Below are 18,352 nucleotides of genomic sequence, written 5' to 3' on the forward strand. Positions count from 1 at the left end.
CTTGGACGCCTGTGTTGTCTTTTTGTTTCTTTGTCTCAGTGTTGTCTTTTAATGTTAGAGTTCAAAATGTAGAGGGCTTGGAAAGGTGTGAAGAACTCTATGGAAGAGGTATTTCCTGCAAAAATACAGTGTGAATTCTGACAGATGGGAGGTAACTGTAATACTGACTAAGCTGGAAGTATTCTCTAATTAAGTGAGAGATCATCTCTTCTCTTGAAATAGAATAGAATTCATTAATAGTTAATAACTTCTGCTCCTTAGTGGTGGCTATGTTGAAGATAATATAAGTGACAGAAAAATAGTCATCCACACCTAGGTGAAGTATTTAGTTTGAAAAAGTCAATTTATTTTTCCCTCATTACAATTATAGGTTGTTTTTATGGGATGCAGTCCATAAGACAAGGGGATGAACATAGACAGGTTATGTAGATCTTTGTGTGAGTTGGTTTATTGTTCTTGATCTGTTGGTAATGCCTTGGGGCTCCAGTAGGAAGGATTGAGCTCCGCTTCCACACTCATTACAGAAAAGTCAAGGCCAGAGCCACATGTAGATTTCCACGTTCCTCTCCCACTGCTATTCCCCCGGAATTAGCTAGGTCAGACAATGTGTAAAACTAACACACGGAGATCCCATACCTGCATATCCGTCCCCGCCATTGAAGGGGTGAAATTTCACTCCGGCGCTGATCCACCTCTGGAGGTACTATCAGGGCCGCATATTTGCCGAACCGAACCAGTGTGAACAGATAAGCCGGCGGCATGGAGTGAGGGCGTGTCAGTCTGACTAGTCTGATAACTGCACAGGTCTCTCACTCAACTAAATAAAGAGAAATGTCCCACAAAGCAACGTTACATGACCAAACAAAAGTAACGTAGTAACTGTAACTGTAACTGTGGCAACTTACATGAGGAAAAAAATACCACAGCTGTACCTGGAGAAGCGTCTCTCACCAAGTGTTTGTGATGAAAATAAATCACAGCAACTGTCAGCCCTCCCGACCGAGACTTCAGGGAACTTTCGCCCAGAAAACAGCCTCAGTCCCCACGAGTGAGTCAGACAGCATCCAGTTTACCAATGGTGATTATGTAATTCTGTCATTTATAGCGAAGAACGTAACTTTGTCACTTTCCAGGATGTTTGGTGGGTCAGGATCTCAATCACAACACATTATAACGTCATCCATATGATTAAAAACTGTCCACAGGTTAAGATTGACAGGGGGGACTAAGGAAGAAGTTCCCAAATTTTCCCTCTCACCCACCTAAAATTCATCTTGATCATATTATCGACATGCTTTTACACTGTCAAAGGGGGAGGCTGGCCAAAGTTTATGAATACATAATTTCAATCAATATGCCCTCTTTAACTATTATAAAACAGCAGTGGGAGGGGGAGCTTGGCTTTGGCATCTCAGATGACATTTGGGATGCAGCCTTGGATCGTGTACACTCTTCATCCATATGTGCACGTCACAGTCTTATCCAGTTCAAGGTTTTGCACCGTTTACATTATAAGACTGTCCTGACAAAAATTTACCCACACAATGACCCCCTGTATGACAGATGCAAAATGCTTCCTGCGACTTTATATCATATGTTCTGGGTTTGCCATGAATTAGACAGATTCTGGTCCTCTTTCTTTGATTTATTCTCTAAAATATTTTAAAAACCTGTTACTCCCTGCCCCCTTTTGGCCATTTTTGGTGTAACCTCAGAAAACATATCTATGACCTCCTGTCAGCGCAAGGCTTTGGCATTCTCCTCCTTACTAGCGTGGCGGTTGATTTTACTGGACTGGAGGAATGCTGCTCCACCCACCCACACACATCTCATCAAGCGTATCATGTGTAATCTCAAATTAGAAAAAATCAGGTGTACTGTTAATGGTACACTTCAGAACTTTCATAAAACATGGGGTGACGTTATTGAATTTGTAAAGCAATTAGATGGGCTTCAATTAGAGTGATAAACTTCCAGCTGACCCTGGCTGAGGACAATTAATTAAATGCGCAACTGGACACCCCACCCCCAATCCTTCCCCTCCTCTTTATGTTGTCCCTGTCTGTATATGTGTCCCATTGTCGCCCCCCCCCCCCTCCCTTTTTTTAAAATGTATATATATATATATATATATATATATATATATATATATATATATATATATATATTAGGGCTGTCAAACAATTAATTTTTTAAATCGCGATTAATTGCATTTTGTCCATAGTTAACTCGCAATTAATCGCAAATTATTCACAATTTTTTGGGCATATTTTTTCTGTTCTAAACGTACCTTTCTGTATTTTTTTCATGTTCTTAATACTTTTAACAACATAAGAAAGGGTTCTTAAGTCCTTTCTCCATTTCCTTTCACTTTCACTTTTCAGTCCACCGTTTTTCCCGAATGCCAACCCTGCTTCTTCTTCTTCTGATTCCCTTTCTTATTCTTCTGCCACCCTCTGGATCAAGACTACAGGTGCCATCGACAGCCGTAAATCAAACAATGTGCTTTTTTTTTTTTTTTATATGCCAAGCGTTAATCGCGTGTCAAAAAAAATAACGGCGTTAAGAGGATGTTGCGTTAAAGAGTTATTAACGCGTTAACTTTGACAGCCCTAATATACATATATATATATATATATATATATATATATATATATATATATATGTATATATATATCTATATATATATATATATATATATATATATATATATATATATATATATATATATACATGCATTCAAGGTATCATCATCATGACGTGTGCCGTCACGCCTCTTTAGGAGCCGCAGCGCTGGCTTTCTGTGTGAATTACACAGTGGTTCATCTTTATGGCAGTGATGCTTCGCTCTGTGTGAATCACCATCGGCGGAGAAATGGCAAACCACTGCTCCGGAGATAATGCGGCGACACTGTGTAAAAAGGGCTCGTGTTATGTTTTTATTGAAAAATACATCTTTAACTGTATTTGTGGTCTTGAGACTGACTGTTTCCGTGCTTGGAAATGTGTACGCTTTGTTTGACTTTTTTCAGTTTGAGTGGAGCCAGGAGTCAGAGTCCCCACAAATATAAGAGGAACAGGAGGGAGAGCAGTTTAATGGGCTGGAGGAGGGTGATATCACCAGGTTCCCATTCAGCGCTGTCACTGTGTTGACTTAAGTTGAAGAAGAGAAACCTAAGTATTCACAACGTTATGGATGCCAAACTCAGAAAAACATAAAGACAGAGCCTCCAGCCAGCATCTTAGCAACACAGATAAAAACCGAAACTGATTGAGTGGACTGTGGAGGACGTGAACCTGCCAGGAACTGGAATTCAACCATTTATGATGATTGGCAAGAACCGTTGTCAGATTCTGAGTTAAGGGTCCACACAGGTGAGAAACCACTTGGTTGTGATATTTGTGGGAAAAGATTTGCACAACAGAAAAGTCTGAAGTCACACATTAGAACCCACACAGGGGAGAAACATTTGGCTGTGACCATTGTGGAAGAAGATTTACGGAACTCAGTAACCTGAAGAGACATATGAGAAGTCACACAGGAGAAAAAACATTTGGCTGTGACGTTTGTAGTAAAAGATTTACACAACAAGAAAATGTAAAGAAACACATGAGTACACACACAGGAGAGAAGCCATTTGGCTGCAATATTTGTGGTAATACATTTAAGCAGAAGGCAAATCTTATGTCACACATTAAAGTCCAAACAGGAGAGAAACCATTCAGTTGTGATATTTGTGGGAATAGATTTAAACATAAGAAAGCTCCTAACAGGCACATGAGAGTCCACACAGCAGATAAACCATTTAGTTGTGATGTATGTGCAAAACGTTTTTCCAAACAAGGAAATGTCAAGTCACACATGCGAGTCCACACGGGAGAGAGACCATCTGAATTCTGACAGATGATAGGTAACTGTGATACTGACAGAGCTGGAAGCAGAAATGGGGTATGTTGCAAGCGCTCCATACTACAATGAAGAATGTAAGAAAAATTTGAATGAGGATTTTTTTTAAGCTGTAGTTTGTATGGTCATATTGGTAAACTGACTTCATTACCAGCATCACCAGACCTCGCCGCACATGTAGATGTGTAATTTGTTTGACTGAAGTTTAAAAAATGGCAGAGTAATCACAGTTTAAACTATGAGAGATGACACTGGAGGGCTCTCTCTGTGATTTCATGCAGATCTTTTCTTGAAATAGCACATCATTTGAAGGAGGGCAAGTATTCCTCTTTAATGTGTAACTTGTGTATGAGAAGTGAAAGTTGGGAAATGTACAAATAGTAAGGCACACAGATAGCTGAAGTACATCCTTGTATGAGTGGGCTGACTGTTCTTCATCTGTTGGTAATGCCTCTGGGCTCCAGTAGGAAGGATCAAGCTCAGCTTTCACACACAGTACAGAGTCACGGCCAGAGTTACGTGTAGTTTTCCACATTCCTCTCCCACTTCTATTCCACTTGTTTAAGGTCACTTATGTAAATAGAGCACTGTAAACTTGAGAGCAAATGTTTGCAATAGTTTATGAAAATATATTTTGTACTGGTTTATCGTTGAATATTTTTTGGGTAAAGAGTAAAGCTAGCACGGTCCGTTTATCTTTTGGTCATTCGATTTTCCTTTCAGAGATGGGTATTAAAAAACTAAAAACTAGTGGCTATTTGATTTTCGTTTTAGAATATAAAAATTAAACTTGAAATACAGGGCATTTTTCTTTTTTATGGTCAAAAAGGGATGAGCGAAATCATAAAAAATGATTACATTTTCATTTTCTATTTCATATAACAAAAAGTAAAATCACTAGAAAACAGAAACGGAAAAAAGGTCTGTTTATTCATATTCTGAGACCGGATGTTGTCATTTACTGGACGGTGTTGTGTAGAAGAAACAGTAGGCTAGTAGGCTACGGTGGAGCAATCTACCGTGACACATGGACATGGAACTGCGGTCAAGCCAGCCATCACCCCGATCTCCGTGGTCAAATCAGCCACACTTAAATTTCGAGCGTACAAGTATTCTCAGCATTATGGTAAATGCCGACTTTCGGTTTTCAAAATAAAGGTATTAAGAAAAGACAGCTATAATTCGAACCCACATTCAATAAAATGTTACATTAAAGCGTTTCATGACCCCATGATGAATAAAAAACACTTAATATCAGGTAGCTATCTTTACAGCACCAGTGTGAAAAATGCCAAAATAAAAGTCCCATGTTCATGCCTCCAGTTTGCATATTTGACCATATTTGAGGTGCTGTAAAAACACTTTGCTCAATATTTCCTTGCTATGGATGGTATATTTGACATCTACACATATAAGACTACAACTATACTTGATATCAAGCATTTTTTGCTGCACCAATGTGGAGAAATTCAACAATAAAATTCCCCATTTGTACCTCCAAGTGGCATATTTTCATATATTTAAACTACTGTAAAAACACTTTGCTCAGTAATTCTTTGCTATGGATGGTATATTTGACTTCTACACATATAAGACTACAACTATACTTGATATCAAGGAGAAATTCAAAAATAAAAGTCCCATATTTATGACTGGAGATTGCATATTTGAACATATTTGAGCTACTGTAAGAACACTTGTGTAAAAGTCAGATATATCACCCATAGCCAGGAACTATTGAGCAAAGTGTTTTTACAGTACGTCAAATATATGAAAATATGGAATCTGCAGGTATAAATATGGGACTTTTTTGTTGAATTTATCCACACTGGTCCAGTAAATTTGATATTAAGTGTGCTTGTAGTCTTATATGTGTAGAAGTTAAGTATACCATCCATAGCATGTAATTATTGAGCAAAGTGTTTTTACAGGAGCTCAAATATATGAAAATATGCCACTTGGAGGTACAAATGGGGAATTTTATTGTTGAATATCTCAACATCCGTGCAGTAAAAATGCTTGATATCAAGTATAGTGGTAGTCTTAGATGTGTAGATTTCAAATATACCATCAGTAGCCAGAAATATTGAGCAATGTGTTTTTACAGCACCTCAAATATGGCCAAATATGCGAACTGGAGGCATAAATATGGGACTTTTATTTTGGCATGTCTCTACTGGTGCAGTAAAGATACTTGATATTAAGTGTTTTTTTCTTCATCATGGGCTCATGAAACACTTTAATGTGACATATTTTATTTTAAATGTTGGTTCGAATTATAGCTTACTGTTCTTAATACCTTTATTTTGAAAACCTAAAGTTAATACGCTGTTTCTCCGCGTTTACCATGATGCTGAGAATACTTGCACACTCGAAATTTTAGTGCAGCTGATTTGACCACGGAGATCGGGGTGACGGCTGGCTTGACCGCAGTTCCATGTCCATGTGTCACGGTAGATTGCCCCGCCGTAGCCTACAAGCCTACTGTTTCTTCTACACAGCACCGTCCTGTAAATGACAACATCCGGTCTCAGAATATGAATAAACAGGCCTTTTTCCGTTTCTGTTTTCTAGTGATTTTATTTTTTGTTATATGACATAGAAAATGAAAATTGAATCATTTTTATAATTTCACTCATCCCTTTTTGACCATGAAATAGGAAAAACGACTTGTATTTCAAGTTTTAGTTTTATATTCTAAAACGAAAATCAAATAACCACTAGTTTTTAGTTTTTTAATACCCGTTTCTGAAAGGAAAATTGAATGACCAAAAGATACACTGACCTAGCACATAGCTGCATATCCATCTTGCCATTGAAGGGAGTCACTGTTATGTTTTTATTATTTAGAGAAAGTAAAGAAAGCTACATCTGTAGTGGTATCTGTGGTCTTGAGACTGAATATGTTTGTGCTTTTAAATATGTAAGCGTTGTTTGACTTATTTAACAATAAAGTTGAGTGAAAGCAAGAGTTGCATATTGTTTACCTCATTCCTGTCCCACTACTGTTCCCCCTGTTTAAGTGCACAACTACAGGCCTGTGCACCAGAGCAAGTAAAAAAAGACATTCATGTCTGTAGTTGCAGTCAGTTCTTGTTTAAGCTTTAGCTGTATTGAGGGGGAATGTTGGATATATTTGAACAAGATCATTGAAAACAGCACAAGCTGTAAAGTAGATGTGAAACATCTGGCCAAACAAAGATTTGCATTTACATTTGTGATGATGAATACTTAATCGAAGGACAGACAATATGGCCTCACAAAGGCTGTTAATGGTCCTGAATGAGTCATGCTTAACCACACCCAGACCCTTCCCAAAGCATGAGACAGACACTAAGGTGTAAACAGTTGAAAACCCACAGGGATAGAGAATAGAGGAATGAAAGATGTCTTTAAAGAGGATTGAAATGGAAGTTAAAAAATGCTTCTGAACATACAGATCATTATATCTGAATTTTAGCATCAACTTTCAATCTTCCCAAACAAAGAACTTAAAAAATCCTTTTATTATTGTTTGATATATACATGTGGTGTTCTTTACTATGTTAGGAGTAGTTATCATTCAATAACTAAATGCTGCAAGGTAAACAAATGTTAAAATTAGTATTAGTAATATTTCAGAAACCGACACAGACACGTTGTCTGGTATCATTTTACTCATCTGAGCATAAAAACCTTCAGATATTTAGCCATCACTATTTTCAGTAACAGGATACAGTTATTCAAAATATTGTCCTGAAAGTTAAAGCCAACCACATGTGGCCTCCAACACCTGGAACGGGGGGTTGGCCATGGGCACTGCCCCCCTGAAGGACTAGCCTGTCCCTGGATTGGTCAGACACACTTCCTCTTTTCCAGCTCTGTGTATAAAATGCAGTCAGCGCAGTAAATACAAATAGAACTTCCTTGGCTTTTTAATTTCAACCCTGAATCTTCCCTCGATGCCATTCCTTCTGCATCTGACCAACATAGAGACTCAACTGGATCTCTCCTCAATGTTGGACATCATTTAGCCAACTCAAGACAAACAAGTAAAACTTTCCCAGCTGCTACATTGATGGTCAATTGTATCTATATTAAGTCATTCTTTCATTTATTGTGTTTATTTGTTGTGTTGTTGAGTTGCCTGTTTATTTGTTTAGTTGGCCTAATATATATACAGTAAATGGCAATCATTTCTGCACATGAATAATTACTGGATTTGCTCAGTGAAGTTTTGTTTGACTGCCATATTAACCAGATATTGAGGTAATTTTTCACCAAAGTGTGTCCATACCTATGATCATTTATGATGCAATTTGTCTCTAAAGTTCAATACTGGGCTTGTATGCTTAAATTTCCTTGAAGGGAACCTTACATATTACATTACAACATATATAATGTTTTTCATTAATTTCCTATTTTTTTCATGAATGCTACAATCCATTGCAAGTCAGAAGTCCATTTTTTGGATGAGTTTTCCAGTCTTCCAATCTAAATGTCTGAAAAATGTTATTCTATTTTTCTTTAGTTTGGAGTAGTAATTGAATGCAGCATTGGTTCTTAGAAAATGATTACGATTAAATAGGATCTTTTTCTGTGTCAGTGTCTGCTGACAGGAGCCAGGAGGAGTCAGAGTCCCCACAAATAAAGGAGGAACAGGGAGTAGAGCAGCTTACTGGGCTGGAGGAGGCTGCTATCACCAGGTTCCCATTCACTGCTGTCACTGTGATGACTGAAGATGAAGAAGACAAACCTAAGCATTTACAGCTTTATGAATGCCAAACTCAGGAAAACATAAAGACAGAGCCTCCAGCCACCAGATTAGCAACACAGATAAAAACAGAAACTGATGGAGAGGACTGTGGAGGATGTGAAACCGCAAGGAACCGGGATACACTCAGTTATGATGATTGGCGAGAACCGTTGTCCGATTCTGAGTTGAGTGTCCAACCAGAAGAGAGAGCCTTTGCTTCTAACATTTGTGGTAATAGCTTTAATCAGCAGGGAAATCTCACGACACGTATGAGACACCACGCAGACGAGAAACCATTTGGTTGTGATGTTTGTAGTAAAAGATTTATCCAACAAGGACATTTAAAGATACACATGAGAACACACACAGGAGAGAAACCATTTTTTTCTGTTTCAGTGTTCCCTGAGTGGAACCAGGAGGAGTCAGAGTCCCCACAAATAAAAGAAGAACAGGAGGAACAGCAGCTTAATGGGCAGGAGGCTGATGTCACCAGGTTCCCATTCACTGCTGTCACTATGATGACTGAAGAAGAAGAAGAAGAGAAACCTAAGTATTTACAGCTTTATGATTGCCAAACTCAGGAAAACATAAAGACAGAGTCCCCAGCCAGCAGCTTAGCAACACAGATAAAAACAGAAACTGATGGAAAGGACTGTGGAGGATTTGAACCTGCCAGGAGGCAGGATCCAGTCAGTTATGGTGATTGGCAAGAACCATTGTCAGATTCAGAGTTAAGGGTCCAAACAGGTGAGAAACCATGTGGTTGTGATATTTGTGGTAAAAGATTTGCACAACAGAAAAGTCTGAAGTCACACATGAGAACCCACACAGGAGAGAAACCATTTGATTGTGATGTTTGTGGAAGAAGTTTTGCAAGACAGGAAAGTCTGAAGACACACATAAGAACCCATACAGGAGAGAAACCCTTTGGTTGTGACGATTGTGGAAGAAGATTTGTGGAACCGAGGAGCCTGAAGAGACACATGAGAACCCACACAGGGGAAAAACCATTTGGCTGTGATGTTTGTAGTAAAAGATTTATACAACAAGGACATTTAAAGACACACATGATAACACACAAAGGAGAGAAACCATTTTGCTGTGATGATTGTGGAAGAAGATTTGTGGAACTGAGGAGCCTGAAGAGGCACATGAGCACCCACACAGGAGAAAAACCATTTAGCTGTGATATTTGTAGTAGAATATTTGCACAACAAGGAAGTTTAAAGATACACATGAGAACACACACAGGAGAGAAACCATTTGACTGCAACGTTTGTGAGAAAAGATTTAAACATAAGTCAGCTCTTAACAGACACATGAGAGTCCACACAGGAGAGAAACCATTTGGTTGTGATTGTTGTGGTAAGAGATTTATCGAACAGGGAAATCTGAAGAAACACATGAAAGTCCATTCTGGATAGATACTTTTGAGTTGGTTGAAATGTTTGTGGTAATACATTTAAGCAGAGTGCATATCTTATGTCACACATGAAAGTCCACACAGTAGAGAAACCATTCAGTTGTGATCTTTGTGAGAAAAGATTTAAACATAAGGCAGCTCTTAATAAACACATGAGAGTCCACATAGGAGGGACACCATTTGGTTCTGATCTTTTTTGTGGGAAAAAAATCCAAAAGACAGCAAGTCTTAAGAAACACATGAATGTGCATTCTGCATAGAAGTTTTTATGTTGAAATGGTTATTTGTGGATTCGTTATTTTTGTGTGTCGGTTTAATGGTTTGTGTTTTCTTTAAAAAAACAATCAAAAACAACTCCTTAGAAGCCTATGTTGTCTTTTTGTGACATTGTCTCAACGTTGTCTATTAAGGTTAGAGTTCAAAATGTAGAGGGCTTGGAAAGGTATGAAGAAATTTATAGAAGAGGTATTTCCTGCAAGAATACAGTGTCACTTCTGACAGATGGGAGGTAACTGTAATACTGTCTAAGCTGGAAATTGAAATACTTTGTAATTACTATTTAGAGTTTTTTTGTTTGTTTTTTAATCTGTTCAGCTTTGTAAAAACTGAAGTGACAGAGCACCTCTTCTCTTGGAATAGAATAGAATTCATGAATAGTTAATGACTTCTGTTACTTAGTGCTGACCATGTTGCAGACAGTATGTGGCAGAAAAAAAGTAATCCATACCAAGGTGAAATATTCAATTTTAAAAAGTCAATTTTTTTTTTCCTCAATGAAGCTCAGCACAAATTCATGCAGGACACGGAAGTCATAAGCCCCAGCTGTAGTCAGCTGACAGCCAGCTGATCAGATCAGCTCCAGTCTCCGACCAACCACATTCACTCTTCTAAATTAGGCAGTCCATTTAAACACAAGCCGTCATTCACTGATCTCTCCTTCAACACTGCTGCCTGCACATCGCTGCTGCCAGCAAGCTTGCCACCACCACCCCAGCCTCTACCTGCCTATTCTGAGTCTAAAATGGCTAAATTTTTCTAGATGCTTCGACTCTACTCCTGCGGGGGTATGCATTGCGCTCCCCAGATCGACCTAGCATGCTGCTTTAAAATCTGGGGAGCTCCTGGAGCAGAGCCTTCAGCGCCAAGCCTAACTGTATATCATTTGTCGCAATAAATGATTTAAGCAAATGACGAGAGTGTTCCTGAATGAATTACAGTTATTGGATATTTTTATGGGATGCATTCCATAAGACAAAAAGAGGAACACAGGTAGGTGATGTAGACCCTTGTATGAGTGGGTTGAGTGTCCTTGATCTGTTGGTAATGCCTCGGGGCTCCAAGACCAAAGCCACATTTAGTTTTTCACATTCTTCTCCCACTTCTATTCCCCCCGTTTAAGGTCACTTCTCTACATAGAGCACCGTAAACTTGAGAACACATGTTTACAATGGTTTCATAAATATATATTTCTTACTGGTTTATTGTTGATTTAAAAAAAAAAAAATACAAAAATTGGGGCTAATTCAGACAAGTTGTAAAACTAGTCAATGAAGATCCCATACCTACATGTCCATCCCCGCCAGTGAAGCTAGTCATTGTTATGTTTTTATTATTTAGAGAAAGTGAAGAATGTTACATTTGTTGTGGTATCTGTCGTCTTGAGACTAAATGTTTTTGCGCTTGTAAATGTGTGACCTTTGTTTGACTTATTTCACAATAAAGATGAGTGAAAGCAAGAGCAAGAGCACAAGCTGTAAAGTAGGTTTGAAACATCTGGCCAAACAAAGATTTGCATTTACATCTGTGATGATAAATACCTAACTGAAGGAGAGACAATATGGCCCAACAAAGGCTGTTAATGGTCCGGAACGAGTCATGCTTAACCGCACCCAGACCCTTCCCAAAACATGAGACAGACACAGGTGTGAACAGTTGAAAACCAACAGGGAATTCTACACAGAGGAATGAAAGATGTTTTGAAAAAGGATTTAAACAGAAGTTTAAAAAAGATTACTGCTGAACATACAGATCAGGAAAACTAAATTGCTATATTTCAAGTACATGTCTGAAAAGAGGACTTTACAGGAAATTTGGGATGCCCTGCTGGGCATGCAGATCCATTCCCTGGAGAATTCATCAACTTTGACTCTCCCAAACAAAGAACTTTAAAGAAGGTTAAAGTTAGTATTAGTAATATTTCAGAATCCGACACAGATAGACACATGTTGTTTGGTATTATTTTAATCATCTGAGCATAAAACCCTTCAGATATTTAGCAATTGCTGATATTTAGTAACAAGGTACAGTTATTTAAAATATTGTCCTGAAAGTTAAAGCCAAACACATATGGCCTCCAACCCCTGGGATGGGGGTTGGCCATGGGCACTGCCCCCCTGGAGGACTAGCCTGTCCCTGGATTGGTCAGACACACTTTATATTTTCCAAGTCTGTGTATAAAATGCAGCCAGTGCTGTAAATTCATATGGAACTTCTTGGTTTACCAGTGCTGGGTTGCCATTCTGCCTGTGCTTTGAACTTCGACCCTGAATCCTCCCTTGATGCCATTTCTTCTGCACCTGACCAACATACAGACTCAACTGGACCTCGCTTCAGTATTGGACATCATTTAGCCAACTCAGAAGCCAAACAAGTAAGTGTTTACCATCTGCTACATTCATGGCCAATTATATCTACATTAAGTTGTTACTTCATTTTGTGTGTTTGTTTGTTGTATTGTTAAGTTGCCGGTTTACCTGTTTAGTTGGCCTAATATGTATATAGTATATGGCAATGATTTCTGCACATGAATGATTCACGGGTTTGCTCAGTGCAGTTTTTTTCTGACTGCCATATTAACCATATGTTGAGCTAATTTGTCCCCAAAGTGTGTCCATTTTTATGATCATTTTATGATACAATGTCCCTAAAGCCAAATACTGCTCACTACTTGCTATCAATGATGTGCCCCATCAATGTATTTTCTGGGCCTGTATTCTTACATTTTTTGAAGGGAACTTCACATGTTGCATTATAAATGTATAAATGTTTTTAATTAATTTACTTTTTTTTTTCATTAATGCTGCAATCCATTGCAAGTCAGAAGTTCATTTTTTCAAGATTAGTTTTCCAATCTTCCAATCTAAATGTCTGAAAAATTGTATTTTGTTTTTCTTTAGTTTGGAGTACAATGGAATGCAGCATTGGTTCTTAGAAATGATTACTACATTTAATTATTTTTTCTGTACCAGTGTCCGCTGACAGGAGCCAGGAGGAGTCAGAGTCCCCTCAAATAAAAGAGGAACAGCAGCTTAATGGGCTGGAGGAGGCTGATATCACCAATTTCCCATTCACTGATGTCACTGTGAAGACTGACGATGATGAAGATAAACCTAAGTATTCACAGCTTTATGAATCCCAAACTCAAGAAAACATAAAGACAGAGCCTCCAGCCCGCAGATTAGCAACACAGATAAAAAAAGAAATGGATGGAGAGCACTGTGGAGGATGTGAACTTGCCAGGAAATGGGATCCCGTCAGTGATGGTGACTGGCAAGAACCATTGTCGGATTCTGAGTTAAGGGTTCAACCAGGAGAGAGAGCCTTTGCTTCTGAGATTTGTGGTTATAGCTTTAAGCAGCAGGGAAATCTCACGGCACATATGAGATGGCACACAAGCGAGAAACCATTTGGCCGTGACATTTGTGGCAGAAGTTTTGCAAGAGAGGGATGTCTGAAGATACACATGAGAACCCACACAGGAGAAAAACCATTTGGCTGTGATGTTTGTAGTTTGTTTGTAGAAATTTAAAGAACCCCATGAGAGCACACACAGGAGAGAAACCATGTTCTGCTGTTTCAGTGTTCCCTGAATGGAGCCAGGAGGAGTCAGAGACCCCAGAAATAAAAGAGGAACAGAAGGGAGAGCAGCTGCAGGAGGCTGATATCACCAGATTCCCATTCACCGCTGTCACTGCGATGACTGAAGATGATAAGGAGAAACCAAAGTATTCACAGCTTTGTGAATGCCAAACTTGGGAAAACATAAAGACAGAGTCTTCAGCCAGCAGCTTAACAACAAAGATAAAAACAGAAACTAATGGAAAGGACTGTGGAGGATGTGAACCTGCCAGGAAGCGGGATCCAGTCAGTTATGGTGATTGGCAAGAACCATTGTCAGATTCTGAGTTAAGGGTTGAAACAGCAGAGAAACCTTTTGGTTGTGATATCTGTGGGAAAAGATTTACACAACAGAAATCTCTGAAGTCACACATGAGAACCCATAAAGGAGAGAAACCATTTGTCTGTGACCATTGTGGAAAAAGATTTACAGTACAGAGTAAACTGAAGAGACACATGAGAGGTCACACAGGAGAAAAACCATTTGGCTGTGATGTTTGTGGTAAAAGATTTACACAACAAGAACATTTAAAGACACACATGAGAACACACACAGGAGAGAAACCATTTGGCTGCAATGTTTGTGGAAGAAGTTTTATAACAGAGGAATGTCTGAAGAGACACATGAGAACCCACACAGGTGAGAAACCATTTGGCTGTAATGTTTGTAGTAAAACATTTGTACAACAAGGACATTTGAAGTTACACATCAGAATACACACAGGAGAGAAACCATTTGGCTGCAATGTTTGCAAGAAAAGATTTAATCTAAAGGCAGCTCTTAACAGACACATCAGAACCCACACAGGAGAGAAACCACTTGGTTGTGATATTTGTGGGAAAAGATTTGCGCAACAGAAACATCTGAAGAGACACGTGAGAGGTCACACAGGAGAAAAACCATTTGGCTGTGATGTTTGTAGTAAAAGATTTACACATCAAGAGTATTTAAAGATACACATGAGAACACACACAGGAGAGAAACCATTTGACTGCAATGTTTGTGGAAGAAGTTTTGCAAGAGAGGAATTTCTAAAAAGACACATGAGAACCCACACAGAAGAAAAACTATTTGTCTGCGATGTTTGTTGTAAAACATTTGTACAACAAAGATATTTAAAGTCACACATGAGAACACACACAGGAGAGAAACCATTTGGCTGCAATGTTTGTGAGAAAAGATTTAAACATAAGTCAGCTCTTAACAGACATATGAGAACCCACACAGGAGAGAAACAATTGTGATGTTTTGATGTTTGTGGTAAAAGTTCTATCAAAAAGGGAAAACTGAAGATACACACAAAAGTCCATTCTAGATAGATAATTTCGAGTTGGCTGAAATGTTTGTGGTAATACATCTAAACATAAGGCAGCCCTTAACGTACACATGAGAGATACGGAACACCTTTTAGTAGTGATCTTTGTGGGGAAGAATTCCCAAAAATCAGTGAGTCTCAAGAAACACATGAATGTGTTTTCCTGCTGCAATGGTTATCTATGAATTATGTAAGTATGTTGATAACAGCCTAAAAAATATAGATTTGGTTTTATTGTCTCATTGCATCTGGTTTTGTCTTTTTGTTGTGTTTATTTTCTTAAAAAAAGCCTCCTTGGATGCCTAAGTTTTCTTTTTGATTAATTGTCTCAGTGTTGTCTTTTAAGGTTAAAGTTCAAAAAGTAGAGGGCTTGGAAAGGTGTTAAGAACTTTACGGAAGAGGTAATTCCTACAAAAATACTATTTACAGTAAAAAAAAAAAAAATCTGTTCAGCTTTGTAAAATCTGAAGAGAGAGACCATCTCTTCTCTTGGAATAGAATAGAATTCATGAATAGTTAATATCTTCTGTTCCTTAGTGGTGACTATGTTGCAGATAGCATGTGACAGAATAAAAGTAATTCATACCGAGGTGAAGTATTTAGTTAGAAAAAGTCCATTTATTTTTTCTCATTAGAGTTATTGGTTGTTTTTTATGGAATGCAGCCCATAAGACAAGGAGAGGAACACAGACAGGTTGTTTAGATCCTTGTATGAGTGGGTTTATTGTTCTTGATCTATTGGTAATGCCTCAGGGCTCCAGTAGGAAGGCTAATTCAGATGATGTGTAAAACTAACACATGGGGATTGTATACCTGCATATCCGTCCCCGCCATTGAGGCAAGTCACTGTTATGTTTTTATCATTTTGAGAAAGCAAAGAAAGCTACATCTGTATCAGTGGTCTTGAGACTTAATGTTTCCATGCTTGGAAATGTGTAAGCTTTGTTTGACTTTTTTTTCACAATAAAGATGAGTGAAAGCAAAAGCTGCGTATTCTTAACCTCATTCCTGTCTCACTACTGCTCCCCATTAAAAAGCACAATTACCGGCCAGTGCGTAGTGGATATAAGACCTATAATTAGAGATGCACCGATCGATCGGCAACCGATCGCAATCGGCCGATAATGCCCCTATCGGTTTTGATCGGAGTTCTCAAAATAGATCACATCAGGCCGATCAGATAACGTTTAAGTATAAAGACAGTGCATTAACTGCATGCAGGGAGGGAATTTCATGGCCGCCGTTGCCCCGCACTTTGGCCTTGATGCCCCTTGAAAAAAAAACTCATCATACGGCCACAGTGGCCTCTGTGCCCCTGGCCCGGTCAGCGTAGCGAGCTTGCCTTTAATTACAGCCACCTGAGTGCACAGTAGTCACTCACAGTAACTTCAGTGAGTTCGCGGTTCGCGCAGGTGGAGTCTCATCATCACGATGATCTCACGTGAAAGCCTCTCAAACAGCAGCAGCGTCTCAAAACAGAAGTACGAAACTTACTGCACAGGTGCGAAAGCGAGCGCAGCCGGTTTTGACATGATACGCAACTGATTTATGTGGTAGGATTTAGTCCAGTAAAGTTGGAAATATATTCACAGATTCGAACTTCCCGGATCAATAACTCATAAGTGAAACCTTGTTAAAACACAAACGACGGCTCTTTTCTACCGTAATAAGGTAGACAACGAGCGTCTGGACATTAACTCTGGTCTGTATGGTCAGCCGGCTGTGAGACGAGGGCGCAGGGACCGTCTACAAAGTGCAACACCGAAAAGAGAAACTACAAAAAATTCAATAACTTCACTATTATTCAGAGTTTAGTGTCACCAAAATCACTCCACACATCAGTGGTCTCCTGCTGGTTATTCTACAATTTTTTGTTTGGAAAAAATGTGCTTTGCCATAATTTTGGGGAATTTCTATTGGGAGAAATATTCAATAACACTAATATTCAGTGAGGTGTCACAAAACCCACCTCACCCTAACCCTACTTAACAAAAACTACTTTCTAATGTAACTTTAACTTGACTTTGGTATAACAAAAAAGTTTTAATACACAATCCATGTCTTATTATAAACTAGGATGTTATGGTATCAGTCTGAAAGGTAAATCAACACATTTTACCCAGTGGCCTTTGTGCCCTCTCATGTGGCCTTGGTGCCCCTGAAAAAAAAAGTGAAGGCCAAATGGACTTGCCCCTAAAATGACAAAATTCCCACCCTGACTGCATGCATTCCCACTAGTAAGCTACAGTTACTCTATGTAAGCTGAGTCCAAGGTGTCTCTAAGAGAGTCTCTAGAGTGTGAAATATTGCACATTGCCTCAGCCTGCAATAAAACGGTGGTCAATTCATGATACTTTCTCATCTCCTAATTTTTAATAATACAACGTCAATGTTGTGTAAGAAGAATCATTAATTAAATATATGAAAGTTACACAAGACAACAATAAAGAAGAATGTATGGATTTGACACTGTGATCGGTGATCGGCAATATCGGGATCGGCAGATACTGCTTTCGGTGATCGGTGATCGGTGATCGGCCCCAAAAATCCTGATCGGTGCATCTCTACCTATAATACCTAAGATATATATAAGATCACTGAAAACAGCACAGGCTGTAAAGTAGGTGTGAAACATCTGGCCAAACAAAGATTTGCATTTACATTTGTGATGATGAATACTCTCGAAGGAGAGACAACACTGACCCCACAAATGCTGTTAATTGTCCTGAATGAATCATGCTTAATCGCACCCAGACCCTTCCCAAAGCACGAGATTGACACTCAGGTGCGACCAGTTGACACCATACCAGACTAGACACATGGCATTCGACACAGAAGAATGAAAGATCTTCAAAATAGATTTAAAGGAAATTATTACATATTGGGCCAGAAAACTTAGCGGCCATACCTGTGTTAAGACACACACTAAGAATAAAGCAGCTCAGTGTAAAAGTCTACTTGGATCTTGCTTCCTGGCAGTTTTACATCTTCCACAGTCCTCTCCATCAGTTTCCGTTTTTATCTGTGTTGCTGAGCTGCCAGCTGGAGGCTCTGTGTCTCTTATTTCTTCAGTT

General features: G+C 38.8%; 1 protein-coding gene across 1 annotated transcript; it reads left to right on the top strand.

Annotated features, from left to right (window-relative positions):
- Nucleotides 1-13,881: 13,881 nt before the first annotated feature.
- On the top strand, nt 13,882-18,093 carry LOC115571535 (oocyte zinc finger protein XlCOF6.1-like). The gene is made up of 3 exons (XM_030400980.1): nt 13,882-15,006; nt 15,091-15,155; nt 18,033-18,093. The coding sequence occupies exons 1-3, from the start codon at nt 13,882-13,884 to the stop codon at nt 18,091-18,093; spliced, it is 1,251 nt and encodes a 416-aa protein (XP_030256840.1).
- Nucleotides 18,094-18,352: the final 259 nt, after the last annotated feature.

This window comes from Sparus aurata, chromosome 20 (genome assembly GCF_900880675.1).
Source record: "Sparus aurata chromosome 20, fSpaAur1.1, whole genome shotgun sequence".
NCBI classification, from domain to species: Eukaryota; Metazoa; Chordata; class Actinopteri; order Spariformes; family Sparidae; genus Sparus; species Sparus aurata.

Coding starts and splice junctions, on each gene's coding strand:
- LOC115571535 (XM_030400980.1), top strand. CDS start 13,882: ATGAGAGCACACACAGGAGAGAAACCATGTTCTGCTGTTTCAGTGTTC. Junction 15,007..15,090: donor AGGAATTTCTAAAAAGACAC/ATGAGAACCCAC, acceptor TTAAAGTCACAC/ATGAGAACACACACAGGAGA. Junction 15,156..18,032: donor GAGAAAAGATTTAAACATAA/GTCAGCTCTTAA, acceptor AATCGCACCCAG/ACCCTTCCCAAAGCACGAGA.